At 37.1% G+C, this 23,490-nt stretch overlaps 1 protein-coding gene across 1 annotated transcript in view; it reads right to left on the reverse strand.

The window, feature by feature from the left end:
* The window catches only part of LOC126484315 (vacuolar fusion protein MON1 homolog A), a 110,018-nt gene that overhangs the window by 45,135 nt on the left and 41,393 nt on the right, over nucleotides 1-23,490 (reverse strand). Inside the window, exons 4-5 of the mRNA XM_050107752.1 lie at nucleotides 21,726-21,969; nucleotides 21,461-21,636 (exon numbers count right to left, since the gene is read on the reverse strand). Coding sequence (XP_049963709.1) covers nucleotides 21,461-21,636; nucleotides 21,726-21,969 — 420 coding nt within the window. The remainder of the gene's footprint in view (nucleotides 1-21,460; nucleotides 21,637-21,725; nucleotides 21,970-23,490) is intronic.

Genomic DNA, 23,490 nt, shown 5'->3' on the forward strand with positions numbered 1-23,490 from the left:
AAATTAAGGAAGTTGTGCAATTCTTCTATAACAAAATATTCCTCTAGCAAAGGGGCCTCAAAAATACAGCCCACAGGGTACGTCCACCACATGTAGGAATTTAATCCTGCGGAAATAACAAGCATATCAGCAGAAGTGCGCTGCCTGCAGATGTGACTTCCTAGTTGTGTTTTCTGTGTTATTTCAAGTTTCTTTTCTTTCAATAATGTGTGCAATATGTCCACTGAAACTGAGTGATAAAAATGGATAGTGAGTGTCGTATCTTCAGTACAATGTGCGAGCTGTGAAATATTTTGTTTAGAGAAAGCCAACAAACCAATGTGCACTATCTGTATCAAAGTCGTGGCTGATCTTGAGGAACAACGTATTTGTTACCACAACAACAAAAAAGAATGGTGCACAGCTTGATAAATTCAAGGATAAGACACATGAACAAACTCTAAACATTAAAACATTAACTGTTTTCACAAAATTTTTTTAGAAAACTTGTTCACGAAAGTGAAGCCATTATGAAAGAAAGTTTACAAAGTGTCAATGAAGTCCTCAAACCAGGAATGCCATCTACTGATGGTAATTATTAAGAGGTGCATTTTAATTACTGCTTAAGAACTGTTTCCTGACAAAACTGAAAAATGTACAGGAGTAACTCTTTCACCAAATACAGTGATGGCTTGAGCTGAAGATATTGCTTGTCATTTATCGAATGTTACAAGGTAAAGCATGTAAATTTACTTGGTCCTAATACTCATGGATGAATCTACAGACATCTCTGATACTGCTCAAACCCTTTTTTCTTTAAAGTTATTAATATAGACTTCAAAGTTACTGAAGAACTAGCAGATCTGGTTTTGGATGGTACAAAAACAAGTCAGGATATTTTTCAAGTGGTACAATAACTTTTGCTGGAAAGTACAACCTTCCTCTTTCTTGGTTGAAATACGTTACACCAGATGACGAAGAAATGTGTGTGGCAAATATGCAGGTTTTGTTGGAACACTAAACTCAATTTAAGGCCAGTGGAATTATCAAATCCTTGACAGTACACTACCTTCTGCATCAGGAAGTACTCTGTGGATATGTCTTGTGTGATGTAGCTTGCAATTTCTATTGCCAATTGCATCTGGTATCATCAACTCAAACTGCATCAATTCAAATCTTTTCCAGATGAGGTTGAATGTTTGTCAAGTGATCTCCCTCCCCACTTGGCAGTAAGACATTTAACCTTTGGTAAAATTTTGTGAAGTTTCTTTTCTTTGGGAACAAAAATTTAAATATTTTTCGATAAGAAACACAATTCTTTCAAAGTCCTGCCAGAGAGAGAATGGCCAGGGAAACTAGCTTCTCATCTGATATTGCTCTAAATTTTAATGAACTGAATTAAAACTCCTGGGGGAGGAAAATATTTGTGACCTTCATACACATCACAGCTTTCATACAAGAATGGACGCTTTTTGAACACACATCAGACAGATATTTCTCACATTTTGCCAATTGCCAGTGACTGAAGGGTGAAATGGTTCAAATTTTGCACTCTTATTTGCAATGAAATTTCTTGGTGATATGAAGGAAGTTCTTTTCCAGGTTCTTAGATTTAGATTCTAATTCCATGTAGAAGTGGCAGATGTTCATGCAGCACTGCAAATGCAAGTCGCTTATCTACAAGCTGATGACAAAATAAAGGAAAAGATTACTTCTCCCATAATATATTAAAATTCTTCTTACAGCAATATCATGAAATGTAGAGATTGCTACACACCATATAGAGGAGATGCTGAGTCCCAGACAGATGCATTGAAAGAGACTGTTAAACACATGAGCTTTTGGCCAAGTGGCCTCCTAACGTATAAAACACACATGCATTCACATAAGCACAACTTACACATGCATGAGCACTGTCTCTGGCTGCTGAGGCCAGAGACAGTGGTCATGTGAGAGAGAGTTGTGCTTGCATGAACATGTGTGTTTTTTACATCAGAAGGTCTTTTGGCCAAGAGCTTACATGAGTAGCAGTCTTTTTGCTATGCCAGTTTGCAACTAAACAACTTCTCTATCGTTTTAATAACATTTCCGTTATTCCATCCTGGATTTTCTGTTGTTTAAAATTATTCTTAGCAGCGCAAACATTCACACAAAGAAAATTGCTTACATAAGCAATCAGCAAAAAGTTTCTACATTCTCAAATGCTAACAGAGAGAGAGAGAGAGAGAGAGAGAGAGAGAGAGAGAGAGAGAGAGAGAGAGGGAGGGGGGGAGGGGGGGAGGGGGGAGGGGGAGAGGGGAGAAGGGAGGAGGGGGAGAAGGGGAGGGGGAGAGGGGGGGGAGAGGGGGAGGGAGAGGGGGGGAGAGAGGGAGGGAGGGAGAGAGAGAGAGAGAGAGAGAGAGAGAGAGAGAGAGAGAGAGAGAGAGCACTAGCTTTTATGTTGTGGACAATATTGGGAACATGTCCTTTTTTCTGTCATCTTTTAGGCAATCACAGCTGTGATCAGTTTTTTGAAGTAGCCAAATACCATTTTTTTGAGTCAGACAGACACACTGTAGGTTAAAGCACCTTCATAGACACATCTGAGATCTTACTTTCTCACAGTGCAGTTGGTTTCTTATTTGTAATTTGTACTTATGATATGTTTACTAAAATTGCATATAAAACATAAAGAAGTTCCAGTAACATCCAAATACACAGCGTCAGCTTTTGATATTATATTAGTATTCCAGACTGAATTTTCTAAATTTATGATAAGAGGTACATATTCATTACTCTTAATCTGCTAAACTAATAATGGAACATGTTTTGAAACGAAGTAACTTTCTGTCAGGAAGAGAGCTTTAATTTGATATGCACATCTCTTACTGGACCATAACACATCATGTACCTGTTACAACTAGCATTTCAAACTGTTCATTAGTCGGTTCAGTGGCATTCAATCGGTATGCACACAATTGGATTGATCGTGTGTATCCAGTGTCGTGCCACTTTGACTTGTGATTCTGTCAGTGAATCAAGTCTGGCTGGACACACCACTGGAGCAAATAGAGCTTATGCTGTCTGGGCACTATCGAACACATGCCAAGTGGCCCAACACCTCTTCCCATACTGGCAGGTGCACTTGTTTATGTGAATTCTGTCAGAGCTCAGAGTGTTGTACTATCTATGTACCCCACAGATTATACATTGACAACTATCTTATCAGCTCATCAGCATGCAGCTCAATGCTGATGTGTTTTTAAAGCAGATCTCTTTACTTTCCTCATGATCTTCACAGTTAAGTAAAGATCCATTCTCAAACACTCAGCACTGTATTATAGCGCTTAATGGTGGTCACTAATATTCAGTGTTTATAGTTACGGAAGTTAGGTAGCACTAACCAGTCGCTAATTAAGAAACCACAGGTTCATCCACATCCAACTAACATTAATTGGGTCCCTGGAGCCCCTCTAAGTCATCTGTAGTGGCAGCCGAAATTTGAAAGATGAGCTACGAAGTTTATCCTCTTGCTTATACACCTATTGTTCCAATTTTTTGTATCCCACTGAAGACATCCTAATATTTTTATATACATTAGATGTTTAATTCTGAGTATGGTGTCTAAGTCATAAGAACAAAGAAAATCAGTCACTTTACCAAACATCAAATGTAACTCCATCAAAATTTAATTCACACACTCAGAAATTCTCTCTCCCATGCACAAAATTTCCAGTAACTAAGAGATCAAAAGTGACATTAAATAACTCATAACCATTTACATGGTAATAGACTGGTCTCTCAGTGCTCTGGTATTTGGGGGTGCACTAAGAGATTGAGTCAGTATGCACACACTGACAAATGTTAGGCTTATAGTTGAAACATTCTTTCAAACATGTAGTGGAATGGCCATACAATAATTAGGTTAACAGTGAAAGGAGGAGAGAAATTCGATGAATAAAGCACACAATTTTAGGCCAGTAAAAATTGAGTCCGACGGCTAATACTCAAAAGTCATTACTTCAAGAAATATAATATAATATACACCTAATGATGCTGCTGTGACAATATAAGTAATCCTTTGTCTAAATAAATGCACCCCTGAACTACAAAAACTAGTTCACTACTGCAAGATGTTGATGGCAAGCATGGTTCGTCTCGTCCACCAACACGCCAGAGCAACTGTGTGAAATGATAACTTCACTCTTTGAGGGAAACCAATTCATTAGACTTCTTTGTGTAACTGTGCAGAGAAGATCAGTGCCTCCCTTGTAATAAAATATTCAATCGGCAAAATTGCTCTGTAATTACATTTGCAGGTCAGTTCATCTTAGCTTATAACACAACCATGACATGAAATACGAATTTACTTGGTTACTATGGAAAGAGGGACTAAATTTTGATGTTACGAGTGTAAAGAAGATTTTTGAAGTGATCATTACAGGAGATGAAAACACACTGACAGAAGTAGAAATGATGTCTAATGAAAAGTTGGTGGAATAGAGGAAAGTGATTAAGTTTTCAGTGATGGTTTATAATTAAGTTCAGAATATTAACTACATAAAATTGAACTTTGAACCTCAGCTTTTTAGGATTGTTATAACTGCTCTCACAATTAGAATATAAAAATCTGGCTGTAGTTGGCACTACATAGATCTTCCTATACAAAATCAGGGACTCCTGACACTGGGAGATGTTAATCATAATCATAATCATAATAATCATCATCAGCAGCAGCAGCAGCAGCAGCAGCTGTGGCAGCAGCCACCACTGTTTCGCATCCAATGCTGGATAAAGGCCTCCACTAGACTCCTCTTCAGCAATATGTATCTATGTTGTTCCTGCATCTTTTAAACGTCATGTACCCATTGCCTTTTCTTAGACCTTGGAATCCTGTAAAGCACTTCTCTGGTCCCTGTACCATCCACTTGCACAGCTAATATCTCATCTACCTCAGTTTCACATTCTTCATGACTGAAATTATATCCGCCACTTCAATCTGATCCCTGATCCATTTGTCTGTTTACTTGACTCTCCTACTAACTTCCAACACACACCATTTTTGGTTTTAGAATAGTTTTCCCCATAGTAGTCCACATCTTAACAGCCATTAGTGAAATGGGGTGACTCAGGCACACTGGTGATTTATTTTTGAAGACTGTATTTAGCTCACTAAAAGAACTTTTAATCATTTATACTCTTCTGATTTCTTCCTTTTCTGTCCATCCAGTCATTTTCAACTGCCTACACAGAATAAAAAATATCTGACTCTTTGACTTAATTATTAATTTGTACTATTTGCATACAATATGTTGTATATATATTACTTCATTCACTTGTAATTGATTTTCATGCCTACCATTAAATTGCTTTATTAAGCTCTATTTGTTGTTAAAGTTTATCTGCACGAGAGTCAAACAGTGCAACATCACCATTAAAACAAAAGCTGCTTACATAAATTCCACTGTCATATTCCTTAATGCTGTGCTTCCTTGCATTCTGTTGAGTTTTATAGCACAATATGTTGACCACTGACTCAGTCGTCATCGTCTTGTGCAGTGAGTTTTGCTGTTATGAGTATTCACTGCCTGGACTCCAAACAGATGGAACTATTGTTGGTCTCTCAACACTATTAATAGCCGAGTTAAATTCCTGGCACCCAATACACCCTTTAATGCTTATTTTATTTTTAAGGGCCTGCACTGATATTCCTTGAAACACAAATTCTCTCATGTGGATGTGGTGGCCAGTGACTTTTGAATAAGGGTAAACTGAATGCCAGACCCCAAGAGTTATTTAAATTGAAACTGCCACCTTTGTTTATTAGGTTTTTTGATGTCTATTTCGATAGACTCGTTAACTATACTATCCCAAAAATTGTGTTTGCACCATGATACTGGTCTAGTCATATTTCATTTCATGATTTTATCTGATGCACAGCATAAAATGACAACATCTTTGCAGGATGCTGGGAAGCACACTATTAATGAATCACACCAAGTCTACAGCTTGAAATGGATGTTTGAGGTGATCTTTTAGTTTTGTAAATGACAAACAAAAACTGTGAATAAAGTTCTGTTTGTTACTGTTATGCACAGAAACAACAATACAAGGTTGATGCATTAAAGTATCCTGCTGCCTTAATGAATCAGTGTCGCCATCTTCACTCTGGGCAAAACAATATGTGGCTGCCAAGACTCTCACCACAAATGCTCACAAAAGAGCAACTGACAAAGTGACCTACTCAGTTGAGCTGCTGCTTTTATTCTAGTGGCTAGTGACATCATTCCTATGGCATCAGGCAAGCCCTATGTCAGATTTACAACATGTCTAATGAGTCAATTAAGGATTATGTACATTTAAATTATGTTGATGACTAATTACACACAATTCAGTGCACCCATATCACATTGGGAGACTATCACAAATTTCCAGTTTTATCCCATACAGATTGCATTCATAATACACTGACCAAACCACAATGAAAGGCGTTACAAAGCCTAAAAACATACTCTTCTCTTTCTCTCTTATACTGGCCACACAAACTGTAGTCGGTCCTTGGCCTCACTCAGTCCAGCCTTCCACACTTTCCAGTCATCTGCATCTTCATTTCCCAGACCCAGTATCTGCATGTCTCCCCATGAGATTATCCTTCCATCTCATTCTTGACCGCCCCAATGGTCTCTTTCCTTCAGCTGCTTCATCCATTACACCTTTTATTACCATGTTCTCCCCTCTCCTCCTCACATGTCCGTACCATCTTAGTCTCTTAATTGTCACACTCGCTACAATGTCAGGCAATGTGTATAGTTGTCCGAGTTCTCGGTTTTTCCTTATTCTCCACTGTTTATTTTCTTTCACTGGTCCATATATTTTTCACAGTACTTTATTTTCAAAAGTGATGAGATTTTTCTCTGTTTTCTTTGTCAGGGTCTATGTCTCACTTGCATAGCACACTGTTGGCTTGATGACGGTCTGATATATTCTTATTTTTGCCTGCCTAGATAGTAACTTCGATCTTATGATGTTGTGCATAGCTCCTAGACATCTTCCCCCAGCTTGAATTCTTGTTACTATCTCTTGTTCTATACAGTTTTGCTGGTTGATGTTGACACTGAGATACAAGAATGTGTCTGTCTTCTGTATTGTTAGATTTCCAATTTTTAGATGGTTTGGTTCTAAATGAGCTTATCTTCCTGCTACCATGAACACTGTTTTACTTTCATTTACACTTATACCAACTTTCTTAGCTTCTTCCACTAGCACAGTCCCCACTTTCTCCAGGTCTTCCATGTTCTTTCCTATCAGCACATACAAGAAACAATAATGCCAAAATAAAAATCAAACAATTGTACTGTGATGCACATCATGATTCCACTTGTGAACAGAACTACACAACATATTGGATTTTTGTCCAGGCAAGGTGTTATGTAAGTTACTGATATAGCTTTACCAATGCATCTTTACCACTGTTTTAATTGATAAACATTATTATGACATCTTCTAAGTGACACTAGTTGTCAGAATTGAGATATTTTGATCTCCGGCTGTGACTGACATACATCAATTGCTTCAAGAGGCTTTACTACGTAAGTATAAAAACAAAATGAGCAGTGTTCTCATATTACACTTTGGAGGATTAGTTGATGGAAGCAATCTTTCACAAAACATATTAAGTTGCCACAAACAAAGGGTTGTTCTGACTTCCAATACATGCTAGAATGTTGTGCATAATTTCTAAGAGAGAAACCAAATACAAAATCTTTAACCACGTGAAGAAAGCTGATAAAGATAAGTTAAAAGAGCAGTATGGAAAGGGATGGGTGACTTCAAGAAGTTTTCTGTAGTGGCCAAAAGTGTGTCATATTACATCAGAACCAACTATTATTATGCAGTCTGCATTATGATGAACAAGGCAGTTTTCATCCGAACCAATGAATGCAGAACAGAGTGACTGGTTGCCATCAATCTTAGATTTCCATACAGCATCATGAGATGAACAGAATTTAATCACAATATGCACATATAAAGTAATCTAGAAGCACTGCAATTACCAGTTTGAGCAGATTAGCACTAGTCATAACTTTTTGTTAGTACACTTTACAGAAGTAGCTAGCTTTGGATTATACTGCCTGTCAATGTATAACTTGGCTCTTCTCATATCACTGAAGCCTCTCCTTTCATTGTGAGATTTACAGAAGACCGTGTGTGGGATTGAATTAACTAAAGCTGCACTAGTTATGTCTATATCATTCAGTTTACTAACAAATATTTAATCAATGCCTTGTTTCTCAAGGGGTTTAGTATACAATTTGTTGTAACTGGGTACAAAAGTGCTCTTTATCTATGAATTTGGAATACTCTAATATGAACTTAAATATATCCATGTCATATGTATCACGATGAGATCTGTAACTGTCTTATGAATTTTAAAAATACAATTTGTTATTTTAGTCATTTTTAATAGTGATGTTTACTTTAGTACTAAGCACTTTCACAATATGCTGCCACCATCTGGTGTGCATCTATCAATTAAACACTATTTTGTACTCCACAGGTACCTACAATGTTCCCCCACCCATGTGTGCCAGTGAGGTTAGGTGGTGTAGTTCAGCCAAGAAATTTACAGGGAAGGGATGTATGATTCAACTTTTTTTTTTAAACATGGTGTATTATAATGATTAAAATAACTCTTACAAATGGACTGACTATACATTCAAATTTCTGGATTTCTGGCACACAGATCACAGCACAAAAGTAACAATATTGCTTACAATTCCAAATGATTATGTTTATACTAGAGTCAAACTGATCGTACTGGTAAAATATTGAAGTTGAAAACACAATAGTGTAACTGAATTATACTAGGGCAATTATTAGCACAGAATGAATGTTCTTCTGACACTAATCACAAAAAATATTACATGTTAAAATAGTTTACTTACAGCAAGGCTCGGGAAGTATACAGGTATTTATGGTGTTGCTGAAACTGGCAATTAACTGTGGTACAGTTTTTGGAAAAATCACATTACTGGTTTCCATACTTCATGCAATTTATTGCAATTTCTAGTTCTTTGATAACCTCTATCCATTCATTTCCAATATTTTGGAACGCGTGTCCAGTGTCATTAATATGGGTGGCTACTGCTGATTTGGAGTAACTGTAAGTAAGGTGTGCACCATTGTTTTCATTTGTAATGGATCTGGGAGATGTTATTTTTTTTACCGTATTTGTCGATACCGAATTGTAAATGTTTTCTTATATTTTTTTGTCAGAAATTATTATAATTTGCCTTATTATATGTTAATTTACTTATGTTTTTGAGAGTGAAAGCATATTGATTACGATTAGTAAATGTATCGAAGAATAGCAAAGAGACTGATTACAAGTGGAAGCTTGTGTGTTGTGTAAAATATCTTTGACGTTGGAGTCGTCTTTGACTATAGTCAGTCGGCAGTGAACTCTTGGTGTGTGTTGACGGTAGAACTGTCAAAGTCGCCGTCATAAATAATTTTGAATTATGTTACAATTTTTTTGTATTAACGATAAAAAAGAAACTACATTTGAAGAAATGGTATTTGAAACACCAAAATGAGGCAAACACGTTGAACCACGTCATTTCTGCAGCCGACAAAGATGCATTGTGGAATCATACTTAGACAACTGAAGCCAAGACTAATATCGCCTTGCAAACGTCTAACGGAAAAGGTACTGTCACGAAATATGGCAAATTTAAGTAAATAAAAATAGTGACCATAATTTCAACTGTGTCTCGTCCGGGATGCCATATTTCAACTGGTGTCTCAGCCGGGATACCATATTTCACATTGCAGCAGTTAAATCTCTAATCTCTTCCTGTTTGGTCTATAATCAGAGCTTCACATGTAGCACAGACAATCTGTATATGCCTGACATTCTCTCTCTCTCTCTCTCTCTCTCTCTCTCTCTCTCTCTCTCTCTCTAAGTTATTTGTGTCCACTGGCCTTTTGTTTCTTTTACTTTTACATGTGAGACTGTCTACAAGTGCATCATGCATATTGGCTTCTGCTATTTGTTGGGTTGTACTGTGCTCCTCTTGTTGTGTATCCTTATTAAGTGGAATTTTGTTGGCACTATGAATGAGTGATGTGTAAGCAGCATCTTTATTTGATACCGGGTGGAAAAATTAATTATGTATGGTGGTGCCAGATGTAGCTTTCCTGTGGACTCTGAAAGTGTGTTTGATTTTCTTTGCTAAAGGCTAAACCCACAAATTTGATAATATTGTTCTTTTGACATTATGCTGCAAATTTTTATGTGTATCTAATTTATTCAGAGCATATATAACAAAAATAACCAATTTTTGACAATGTAGTGTAACTGGATAGATAAAAAAATCTATTCACCAAGTGGTGGCAGTGCTCACCATTTATCTGCTAGTCTTAGTCATGAACATCTTTTCTCTGACATATGCATTTAACGACGTGATACTTCTCACTCAACAAATGGGGTATATCACTACAACTTTCTATTTTGTCATTGAGGATTTTTTTTCTCCTTGCCTTTCGTGGTGTACAAAAATTTCAAGTTCCTCCATTAAATCCATTGTATGAGACTTTTGGAAATGGTGAAGTATCTTATGATCATCATCTATGTTTTCAAATGGGTGTTCAGTGTTTTTTGTGTGTATTGCTATACCTGATTTTGGAAACTGTTTATTTGTTTAACAGTTGATGTGTACAGTCTATCTAATTTGAAAACACCTGTCAGTTTGTCATATGTAGTAGCTTGACCACGTTTTACATGTTATTTTGTATATTCCTGAATCCTAGAATTTATCTTTTTTATTGTTCATGGTGTGGACAACTTTACATTGTAGTTTGTTGTTTGTGAAGAAAGCTACTTTCATTTCATGTGACCTAAGTAGGCTTGCTATTTGTTGGGAAATCTTACTAATTTGGTTATTGATGTCTAATTCTTTCTTCCTGTCCACTTCGTTCAATGGGATTTTGTTTGCTCTGTGTATCACTGTTTTTTTTATGCAGCTTTCTTGTGAACACCTGGGTGACATGATGTAGCATGGATTGTGTTGCTGGAGGCTTTCTTTTTTCTGTATATCTTGAAATTGTGCCTGTTGTTTTTGTTTTCTATGCACAAATCTGGAAAATTAATGCTATTGTTTTTTGGTATTCAGCTGTGAAATTTATATTCTTGTGTACATTATTAAACAAATTTTGATATTAGTCTTCGGTGTCACCTTTGAGTAAGATTAAGTTATCATCTATATATCTTTTGTAGTGTAGTATGGTTTTTTTTAATTAAAAAAAGGCAGGGTTCCTGGCTGCTGAATATATTCTGCTTTTGGAGGTTTATGAAAATGTCTGCTATTGTGCCAAATCTGGATGAGCTAATGGCTAGCCCATCTGGTTGTTGATAAATATTACCACTGAATGCAAAGTAGCTGTAGTTGAGGATTATTTCAAGTAACTCTATAAAATCAATAATTTCTTTACTACTCTTATATTGTTTAGATCTCAGACTGTTCAGTTTCTTACTGTGTGTTTTACAGATCTTGAAGTGCTCCATACAAACTATATCATGAATTTTCTCCCATACAAGGTTCCATATATTATTGTCCATGCTGTTTGCTATTTGTAAATGTATGTCCAAAAGTTATCTGTTTAGAATGCCTTTCTTCTTGTATAATAACTTTATTTCTGTATTTAACCATATTTCTTCTGTTTTCTGCTTTGCGATCTTTGTACAGTGACTTATGTACCCCAATTTAACATTAATGTAGTTAGGAATCAGACCTAACTGCAAACACTCTATGTGAAATTTGATGTGTGCAACTGTTTTGAAAACTTCCATTTCCAAGCTTTTGAACTTGTATATTACTTTCATTGCCTGGCCAGGCACTAATAACTTAATTTTGTTCATTATATTAGATGTTCCAGGAAAATCTGCTGCTGTGTCATTCACGACAAAGGAACCAACAAACACAGTCAAATGTATAGCTAGCACACCTTATGTAGGTAAGATTTCCCAACAAATGGCAAACCTACTTAGGTCACGTAAGTGAAAGCAGCTTTCTCCACAAACACACTACAACAGAAACTTGTTCACACCTTGAACAAGAAAAAATATGAAGTATGACTCAGGACTATAAAAAACAACACACAAAACGTGCTCAAGCTACTACTTAGGACAAACTGGCATGAATTTTCAAATCAGATACACTGAAAACATCAACTGTTTCACAGATAACCAGTTTACAAAAGCAGCAATAGCAACACACACAAAAAACACTGGACATGCATTCGAAGATTTTAAGATACTCCACCATTTCCAAGACTCTCGTACAATGGATTTAATGCAGGTGCTTGAAATTTGTGTTCACCACAGAAAGCAAAGAGAAAAAATTCTCAATGATGAAACAGACAGTGAATCAGTTAATTTCTTCAAATGATTCTCCTGCATTGATAAGTGCCACAATTTCCATAAATTTGTACATTTCCTCATTGGAAAAAAGCAATCAATAACTCAGTAGTCAACAGTGGTAAAAATACATTTTATAATTGATAACCTTAAATATATGCATACATAATGTACTACAAAAGCACTGCAACACCTCAGCCTGTGTACAAATTCCTTGTAAACCATAGTTTCATAATATCTTTGTAGCATGTTTTGTAAATAAAGACTGTAAGTGATGATTTGTGTGTATGTGATATTCTGTGATGATTTGTGTTTATGTGATATTCTATGTAATGGAGGAGGTACAATACCTGTAAATAGACAAACAAAACTACAATTTCCAACATTAGAGTTTAAAAACACTCAAAGATTAATTTTGTTCAATTTTCCAATGGCAAAAAAACATAACAGAGGCAGAAAATCAAGCATGCAAACATCACCAAACATATTCATGTAAACAAATGCACAAATGCTCTAGAAAATGAGGTTGGTTAGTTGATTTGGAGGAGGGGACCAAACAGTAAGGTCATCGGTCTCATTGGATGAAGGAAGGATGGGGAAGGAAATTGGCCATGCCCTATCAAAGGAACCATCCCCGCATTTGCCTGAAGTGATTTAGAGAAAAAACCGAAAACCGAAATCAGGATGGCCAGACACAGGTTTGGACTGTCGTCCTCCCGAATGAGACTCCAGTGTGCTAATCATTGTGCCACCTTGCTCAGATTGAAAATGAAAATAAATTCTCTGAACACATTGTGCTAAGCATGAAAATATAAGTAACTGGTGCTGTTTTCATGAACAACACAGCTACAGACTTTCTTGAAACATCTAATATGATGAAGAAATTAAATTACGTGATTTGTCTCACGCATCACATGGCACTAAGAGTATGCTAATGAATCTCCAAGATAATGTATCAGGAGGAAAGTTTCAATTTGTTTTGTGTGTAAATCTTATTGTTTAGTATTTGGTTATGCTTATGGGAAATTTTATAACCAGGGCTGTTTCTTGAGATGTCTGGGCAGTCTACCTTTCAAAATTTAGGTTGGACACTTATCCTCCATTCCTGTGGGTTCCAAGGGACATATTTCTTCTCATTCTCACTGAATAAGAAATCTGTGGATCTTGAGCTGTGATTTAAGTTTTGCCTGAAAAGTTTGTGGGGTCTTTGTGTCTTTCTGCAGAATATTGCTTTTAAATGTGGTTGAAGCAGCAAATTGTGTCAATTTTAAAATATCCTAATTGCACTATCCTTTCCACTTTAAATTGTTACACGCTTCTTAATTAATATTTACTGCTCACTCACCTCTCCTATTGTCTCTGAACTGAGGGTGGCATAATGCTTACCAGATATCTACCTTTGACCTCCTGCTCTGACACCTCTACAGTCTTTGCTTCCTCTCCTCTCAACAGGCGGATGCCTCTCAACATAAAGCCCAAGTGACCTATTACCCCTTTCCAGCTTTCCTCAAGCAGACCCTCTTTCCTCACAGAAAAGGGATGATAAAGCTCCCAAAAAGCTATGATTTATGTTTTAAGTGTATGAACAGAATAAAGTCAAGTACTGGGGAGCCTATGTAATAACACAGAAGTACTTAATTTTCACAGGTTCTTTCATTTGAGAAGAATGATGAATGTTAAAAGGTAATGCCTGACATTTATGTGATAACAACAACCTAATGCCATCTACAAGGTTGAGGAAAGATGTTTTACAAAAAAAGCACCAACATCATGATAGAAGCCTTATATAACTATTCCAGTACTATAAGTATTACTATTATCTACAAACAAAAAGAATTTAAAAAGTAGGGAATTCTGAAATGCTCTAACATTTAGAGATGAAACTTAATAACCGCCATGACTGTTTGCTGATGGATTCAAAGTATGGCATCGATTTTGAACCTAGTTCAACAGAATGCAGTACCTGTGTCATTATGTTCCAATATTTAGAATGTTATATGGATTCACAATTTGCAACTTGTCAGAATAATGCTGTATTTACATCCAAACAACTTTGTTCTGATGGATACAAAATATGTTTGTAGCATCATACAAGGATGCTGGATAAATACACAAATATTTTCATTAATATGAAACATTACTAGTTCCTTCTCTGTACAGAACTACTTGCAACTATATTGAAGTCTACATATTGACAATGTCATTACACAGGGTGAACCAAAACTCCAATGAGAAAATGTTCAGTAAACATGGACTCTAAAGAGCATATCTTAAGAGCTATGAGCATTTTTCATCTTCACTACTGTGAAGCATTTCCACCAAACAGGAGCTCACAGCTTGTAAAGCTTGCATTTTAGAGCCAATGTTCATGGACATTTTTTTCTTGGTCTATAATATAGTCTCCGAAAGTTAAGTCTGTGGAGTTCCGGTTCACCCTGTATAGGATGGTCTTTGTGTACAAATACTGTGAGGAGATTCCCTGTGCAAAATGGGATAGAAATTCATTATAACAAAATGTTTAAGAGGTCTAGTCAACAGTTCAAACTGTTTTAGCTGGACGCACACAGTTGAAAGGACAGTTCTGTGAACAATGCCATTGGTATTTTATTGTCGTGAGACATCATACATATTAATGTACATACAATGTACCCATGATGTAGCACTCTCAAGCAAACAATTTGGGAACAAATGAAGAACAATAAGGAAGCCGGCTAGAAACATATCCCTAGGAATGTTTTACGGGAAATGTTTACAGTGACAACAGTAAACTACAGCACATGCATCCCAGAAACCCATAACTGGGGAGCGGTGAAACTTGTTTGGAATGCTCTAAATTATCATACAGGTCTCAGTAGTCCAAGAGCGGAGTTCAAAGTCCATGTCAACCAAGCTATCCTATAAAATCGTCTTGAAATGACAACACATGAAAAAGAAAAATGATAGAAAGAAAAGTGGTATCAAGTGTGGGGAGCATTGTGTTTTCCCCAATAGTCCACCACTCACTAAATTAGGTGTCTACAAGCAGACAATCTGAAGTCTGCAGACCACACGAGATCCAGCTTGTTGGTATAACATACATTAATATGTTCATAAATTCACATTCTCCAACAGGATCAGGATCAGGATCGTAATATCTAAAAAATTTTAATAAATAATACTAGTCAAATGAGAGCAGCAAAAAGTTTAGTCCAATATGCTGTTGTCGACACAGCCAGCCCATATCTTAACACCAAATTTCAGTTAACAGCAGTGTCCTAAAAATGCACACAGTTAACCCAAGCAAAACATGACTTAACTGTCAATAACACCACCACAACCCAAGTGGTTTCATCTGGCCACAGAATGTAGCAGTGTAAACAATTTTCATTTTGCTGTGTAGGTTATACTGCACAACTCTCAAGGTGTGTTATGGTATGTTCCAACCCTTTCTCCTCAAATTAATTTTTTCTGGCATTCCATTGCACTTTGATGTCTTATCTCTTTGTTGCAAATGTTTTGGTTATGTGCAAATGTCTGCCAACAGATGAGTATATCTGAAAACCTGGATAGACATGGAAATGTTTGTTCATATAAATATTGTGCTGCTGCTGCTGCTGCTGCTGCTGCATTACCTTCCCTGGCAACATACCGTATTTACTCGAACCTAAGCCGCACTCGTATCTAAGCTGCACCTGAAAAATGAGACTCGAAATCATGGGAAAAAAATTTCCCGAATCTAAGCCGCACCTGAAATTTGAGACTCGAAATTCAAAGGGAGAGAAAAGTTTTAGGCCGCACCTCCAAATCGAAACAAAGTTGGTCCATTGTAATATGAGACACAATTTAAGTCTAATGAATGACGATACAGCTACAGTAGTTTGGTTCGAGTCGTAAGCTTTGCAGTTAAGCTTTACCAGGTAGCCATTGCTATGTGTCAGGCGCTCCGTCAGCATTAATACGGATACCCTTCCTTTTTTACGTGCTTCGTCTGGTTTGAATCGATTGCTTATTTTTCTTTGATCTGATAAGTGCCGTTCTCTTTGTTATAGGTGAAAATGCAGTACTGTACTGTGTCATGCATGCACTGTTTGTCGCATTCTGATAATGAGTGTTTACGCCCTGTCACTGCTAGAGAGGAATCGTCTCATTAGCGAAACAATGACAAGAGGCTGCTATTTGTTGTTACTTACACTGCTGCTTTTGTCCGCAGCTCGTGGTCTCGCGGTAGCATTCTCGCTTCCCGAGCACGGGGTCCCGGGTTCGATTCCCGGCGGGATCAGGGATTTTCTCTGCCTCGTGATGAATGGGTGTTGTGTGATGTCCTTAGGTTAGTTAGGTTTAAGTAGTTCTAAGTTCTAGGGGACTGATGACCATAGATGTTAAGTCCCATAGTGCTCAGGGCCATTTTAACTGCTGCTTTCTTTGATAATGATCAACAAGAACCAAATAATAGACTGCGTATGATAAAAGGTGTTCTGAACAACAGTTTAGCGAAAATTTTTCTCCGTTTGAAAATCTTTGCAGACGTCTCTTTAGTACATTACATTCTGCACAGAAATTAGAGTCATCTTAGATTTAAAAATCTAGTCAATTGCCGTGCTTCATTTCTGACCGTATCACTATTAGGCATAAGAATAATACGAATATAAACATGACATAATACATATATTCTTCTGCTCACTCTAGTTTCGTAGTTTATTAGGCAGACAGGATTTAAATGAGATAGCAGCAGACACGAAAGAATACATGGCAAAATGTTTATATTCGTATTATTCTTACGGTGAAGAGAATACTGCATGTGATTCACAATTCATAAAAGTTGCTATTAGCAACCATCTCTTCTCGCAGGTAGGAAAAAATTCAGAACGTAGAGTTGGTCATATTGACAAACATCCCAAACAGTCTTGCCAGTCTGATTTTCGAGGATGAACAATAGGGAATTTATATTTACTTCGTTGGATAACGTATGAAAATACAGTGGTCGAAACTCGAGGCAGTGAAAAAAGCTCGTCTTCCACCTTTTTTTTTTAAATTTATTTACTGACACAGAGGTTTTGGCGCCAGTATTTATCTTTGTGCCTGCAAAGCATGACTGTGCAGCGCTAGATTAGATTAGATTAATACTAGTTCCATGGATCGTGAATACAATATTTCGTAATGATGTGGAACGAGTCAAATTTTCCAATACATGACATAATTAAGTTAATTTAACAACATACTTCAGTTAATATAACAACCTTTTTTATTTTTTTTGTCTTTTTTTATTTTTCTTTTATTTTTTTTATAATTTTTTTGTTTTGTTTTTTTCTTAATTTATATCTAAAAATTCCTCTATGGAGTAGGAGTTGTCATTCAGAAATTCTTTTAATTTCTTCTTAAATACTTGTTGGTTATCTGTCAGACTTTTGATACTATTTGGTAAGTGACCAAAGACTTTAGTGCCAGTATAATTCACCCCTTTCTGTGCCAAAGTTAGATTTAATCTTGAATAGTGAAGATCATCCTTTCTCCTAAGTATTGTAGTTATGCACACTGCTATTACTTTTGAATTGGGTTTGGTTGTTAATAACAAATTTCATAAGAGAGTATATATACTGAGAAGCTACTGTGAATATTCCTAGATCCTTAAATAAATGTCTGCAGGATGATCTTGGGTGGACTCCAGCTATTATTCTGATTACATGCTTTTGTGCAATAAATACTTTATTCCTCAGTGATGAATTACCCCAAAATATGATGCCATATGAAAGCAATGAGTGAAAATAGGCGTAGTAAGCTAATTTACTAAGATGTTTATCACCAAAATTTGCAATGACCCTTATTGCATAAGTAGCTGAACTCAAACGTTTCAGCAGATCATCAATGTGTTTCATCAAATTTAATCTCTCATCAATGGACACACCTAAAAATTTGGAATATTCTACCTTATCTATATGCTTCTGATTAAGGTCTATATTTATTAATGGCATCATACCATTCACTGTACGGAACTGCATGTACTGTCTCTTATCAAAATTCAGTGAGAGTCCGTTTACAAGGAACCACTTAGTAATTTTCTGAATGACAGTATTGACAATTTCACCAGTTAATTCTTGTTTGTCAGGTGTGATTACTATACTTGTATCATCAGCAAAGAGAACTAACATATATTCGACGGCAGAAGTTAGTTGTGGCGGCACCTACCAACATTTTTCAGAACTTCCGCATACTTTGCACTTGCTTCTAAGCCGCAGGCGGTTTTTTGGAGTACAAAGCAGGAAAAAAGTGCGGATTAGATTCGAGTAAATACGGTACATGGGATGCATGTCTCACTTCAGAATCAAGAGTTCAAAGCTACTCTGTCATATATACTAGAGGTACTAACACTGATGCACATGCAACTATTTCCTCACACAAATTGTCTTTCTCAATGTACCAGGAAAGTACTTCACAACTGTTTGTAGGTTTCCCATCTTCATTGAATAAAACTTTTTCATAGAACTGCTCCTTCATCTCTCATAATTTTTCTGTTACAATTTAAGTGCTCAGTGTCATAGGAACCAGGTTTTAAATTGTAAGACATTTCCAGGGGCAGATGTGGACTCTGACCACAATCTATTGGTTATGACCTGTAGATTAAAATTGAAGAAACTGCAAAAAGGTGGGAACTTAAGGAGATGGGACCTGGATAAACTGAAAGAACAAGAGGTTGTACAGAGTTTCAGGGAGAGCATAAGGGAACAATTGACAGGAATGGGGGAAAGAAATACAGTAGAAGAAGAATGGGTAGCTTTGAGGGATGAAGTAGTGAAGGCAGTAGAGGATCAAGTAGGTAAAAAGACGAGGGCTAGTAGAAATCCTTGGGTAACAGAAGAAATATTGAATTTAATTGATGAAAGGAGAAAATATAAAAATGCAGTAAATGAAGCGGGCAAAAAGGAATACAAATGTCTCAAAAATGAGATCGACAGGAAGTGCAAAATGGGTAAGCAGGGATGGCTAGAGGACCAGTGTAAAGATGTACAGGCTTATCTCACTAGGTGTAAGATAGATACTGCCTACAGGAAAATTAAAGAGACCTTTGGAGAAAAGAGAACCACTTGTATGAACATCAAGAGCTCAGATGGAAACCCAGTTCTAAGCAAAGAAGGGAAAGCAGAAAGGTGGAAGGAGTATATAGAGGGTCTATACAAGGGCGATGTACTTGAGGACAATATTATGGAAATGGAAGAGGATGTAGATGAAAATGAAATGGGAGATATGATACTGCGTGAAGAGTTTGACAGAGCACTGAAAGACCTGAGTCGAAACAAGGCCCCGGGAGTAGACAACATTCCATTGGAACTACTGACGGCCTTGGGAGAGCCAGTCCTGACAAAACTCTACCATCTGTTGAGCAAGATGGATGAGACAGGCGAAATACCCTCAGACTTCAAGAAGAATATAATAATTCCATTCCCAAAGAAAGCAGGTGTGAAAATTAACGAACAATCAGTTTAATAAGCCACAGCTGCAAAATACTAACACGAATTCTTTACAGACGAATGGAAAAACTGGTAGAAGCCGACCTCGGGGAAGATCAGTTTGGATTCCGTGGAAATACTGGAACATGTGAGGCAATACTGACCTTACGACTTATCTTAGAAGAAAGATTAAGGAAAGGCAAACCTACGTTTCTAGCATTTGTAGACTTAGAGAAAGCTTTTGACAATGTTGACTGGAATACTCTCTTTCAAATTCTAAAGGTGGCAGGGGTAAAATACAGGGAGCGAAAGGCTATTTACAATTTGTACAGAAACCAGATGGCAGTTATAAGAGTCAAGGGACATGAAAGGGAAGCAGTTGTTGGGAAGGGAGTAAGACAGGGTTGTAGCCTCTCCCCGATGTTATTCAATCTGTGTATTGAGCAAGCAGTAAAGGAAACAAAAGAAAAATTTGGAGTAGGTATTAAAATCCATGGAGAAGAAACAAAAACTTTGAGGTTCGCCGATGACATTGTAATTCTGTCAGAGACAGCGAAGGTCTTGGAAGAGCAGTTGAATGGAATGGATAGCGTCTTGAAAGGAGGACATAAGATGAACATCAACAAAAGCAAAACGAGGATAATGGAGTGTAGTCGAATTAAGTCGGGTGATGCTGGGGGAATTAGATTAGGAAATGAGACACTTAAAACAGTAAAGGAGTTTTGCTATTTGGGGAGCAAAATAACTGATGATGGTCGAAGCAGAGAGGATATAAAATGTAGACTGGCAATGGCAAGGAAAGCGTTTCTGAAGAAGAGAAATTTGTTAACATCGAGTATAGATTTAAGTGTCAGGAAGTCATTTCTGAAAGTATTTGTATGGAGTGTAGCCATGTATGGAAGTGAAACATGGACGATAACTAGTTTGGACAAGAAGAGAATAGAAGCTTTCGAAATGTGGTGCTACAGAAGAATGCTGAAGATTAGATGGGTAGATCACATAACTAATGAGGAAGTACTGAATAGGATTGGGGAGAAGAGAAGTTTGTGCCACAGCTTGACCAGAAGAAGGGATCGGTTGGTAGGCCATGTTCTGAGGCATCAAGGGATCACCAATTTAGTATTGGAGGGCAGCGTGGAGGGTAAAAATCGTAGAGGGAGACCAAGAGATGAATACACTAAGCAGATTCAGAAGGATGTAGGTTGCAGTAGGTACTGGGAGATGAAGAAGCTTGCACAGGATAGAGTAGCATGGAGAGCTGCATCAAACCAGTCTCAGGACTGAAGACGACGACGACGACGACCACCACCACCACCACCACCACCACAACAACAACAACAACAACAACAGTGTCATAGCTGCCTCCTCCTCCTCCTCCTACTACTACTACTACTACCACCACTACTGCTACTGCTACTACTACTACTAATCACTCTACGATAATAATTTGTACAATGTTTTCTAGCCAATTTTGCTTAGGAATCACATCACAGAATTTGTAACAGTAGTTGGGCTCACCATATACACATAAAAAATACTGGATACCTTCGACACTTCCTGTACCCTTTTCATGTGTTACAAATATCAAATGATTAAAGGTATACAATACTAATAAATTAAAGCAAACAAACTTTGTTTAAAGGTTACCTATACACATACGTACGTTGAATCAAACTTGGGGAGGCAAATTGGAGTCCAGCTCTCAGCTGCCTTAAATGATTCTGAAGAATTTACTAAATTGAATATCAGGTGAAGGTCAGCAGGATGAATGAAGTACTTCTTCATGCGGACTAGAGTTATAAGTTGGTTGTTGGCCAGCAGTATAGCAAAAACCAAATTCTGCAATGGAAAACATAAAAAAAAAAAATTAATAAAGGAATCACAATCCTGTTGACAAAATACAGTTGCAGGTACTAGTCAACATTCACCTTTATTTTTCCACATATCTGAATAATAGTTTGTGTAACCGCATCTCTTACAGATGCAGTGAGTGGTAGGCACTTGACAGCACCCAAAAGAAATGCTGGCTCACGTTCCATAAAGTTTAAAAGGTGGTCAATCAATCTTTCTGCACCAGCCAGCAGTCGGCGGAGATCATAGTTCCGCCTCTGTTCATAAATCCTTGTTAACTGTGAAGAAGTCAGCACACTGACAATTTGGTTATATACATACCTAGAAACAAAAACAAAAGCAAAAAAAAACAAATTTTTCATGCCCATCCACAACTCTCAGTGCAGTAGTTAGCTAAGTTAAGTCTGATGTCTGTGGGGAACTAGTTAAAGAATTTTTGAAGGAATGAAAGAAGGAAGTAAGATTAGAGTTTAATGTCCTGTTACCGAAGGGTCATTAGAGACAGAGCACAGGCTCAGAATATGAAAGGATGGAAAAGGAAGTTAACCTAGCCCTTTTCAAAGGAATTAACCCAGCTTTTGCCTTCAGCAATTTAGTGACATCATGGAAAACCTGTCCCACGACGGCCAGACAGGGATTTGAATCTTTGTCCTCCCCAACTAAAGTCCAGACACTAACCACTGTGCCAACTTTTTCTGTAAGGATTTTTAAACCAAAATAGATAATTCCATTCTGGACCCTTACAGAATTTAACTCCATAGTGAAATTATTTTTAAATTTACAGTGTATCTCCTCATTTTGGACATATCCTAATTAACTTGTCCACAAATTGTAGTGTATTACAAATGTATTGGCACATTGGAGTAAAAACTCCAGTGCTCTTGAATGGATATCTGCAGACAAGCTGGTTACAGGTTTTACATTAACATTTTTTGTCTTCGCAGAATTAATACTTATTTGTTGTTGTGTTGTTAAAGAACACTGTCATCAGTTATTTGATTCCATGTTACTTTATTTTCCATTTAAACAGAGTTAAATTTTAAACACAGCATATCATTTAATGTGTGAGCAAGGATATTAAAGTCAATAACGCTACAGATCTTGACAAATAACACTTTGTTCTAACTGCACACTTTAGCTCTTCTGCTGGCTTGCCTGTCTGTTCCCATCACAAAAAACTCAACCATATGCATAATCATCTACAACACATCCAACTACCTGACAAACCACACCTACGGTCCCTTGACATGCGTGCTTCACAAGTTAAACAGAACAATCCCCCCTCTAACATCAGAATTAAAAATATGAATCAATAGCACAATGAGCATGAAATGGATTCTAACAGACCACTCACAACCACCCAAACACAGAACCTGACAATACAGAACAGGACCAGATGGATAATATAGCAGAGCAAATTACAGCAGTAAAACAAAGCACACTCAAACAAAACAGTACATATTATAGGTAATACACAATGAAAGACACACACCACGAACAAATTTCCTGAATGGGATGGAAACCTGTTGCTGTGATGTACAAGTACAGACAAATTTCAGAAAATTTATATGAGTTATTCAACAGAAAGAGCTTCACATATTCAGCAAGTCAATAACCCTTCGGTCTGCCTCTGCCCCTTATTCAGGCAGTTATTTGGCTTGGCATTGATTGACAGACTGTTCGATGTCCCAAGTTCTGTCCAACTGGCATGTTACATACTCAAAATTCTGGGATGGTTGGAAGGCCCTGCCCATAATGCTCGAAACATTCTGAACTGGGAAGAGACAGGGACCTTGCTGGCCAAGGTAGGGTTTGCCAAGCAAGAAGACAAGCAGCAGAATC

This window comes from Schistocerca serialis, chromosome 6 (genome assembly GCF_023864345.2).
Source record: "Schistocerca serialis cubense isolate TAMUIC-IGC-003099 chromosome 6, iqSchSeri2.2, whole genome shotgun sequence".
Classification (NCBI taxonomy): Eukaryota; Metazoa; Arthropoda; class Insecta; order Orthoptera; family Acrididae; genus Schistocerca; species Schistocerca serialis.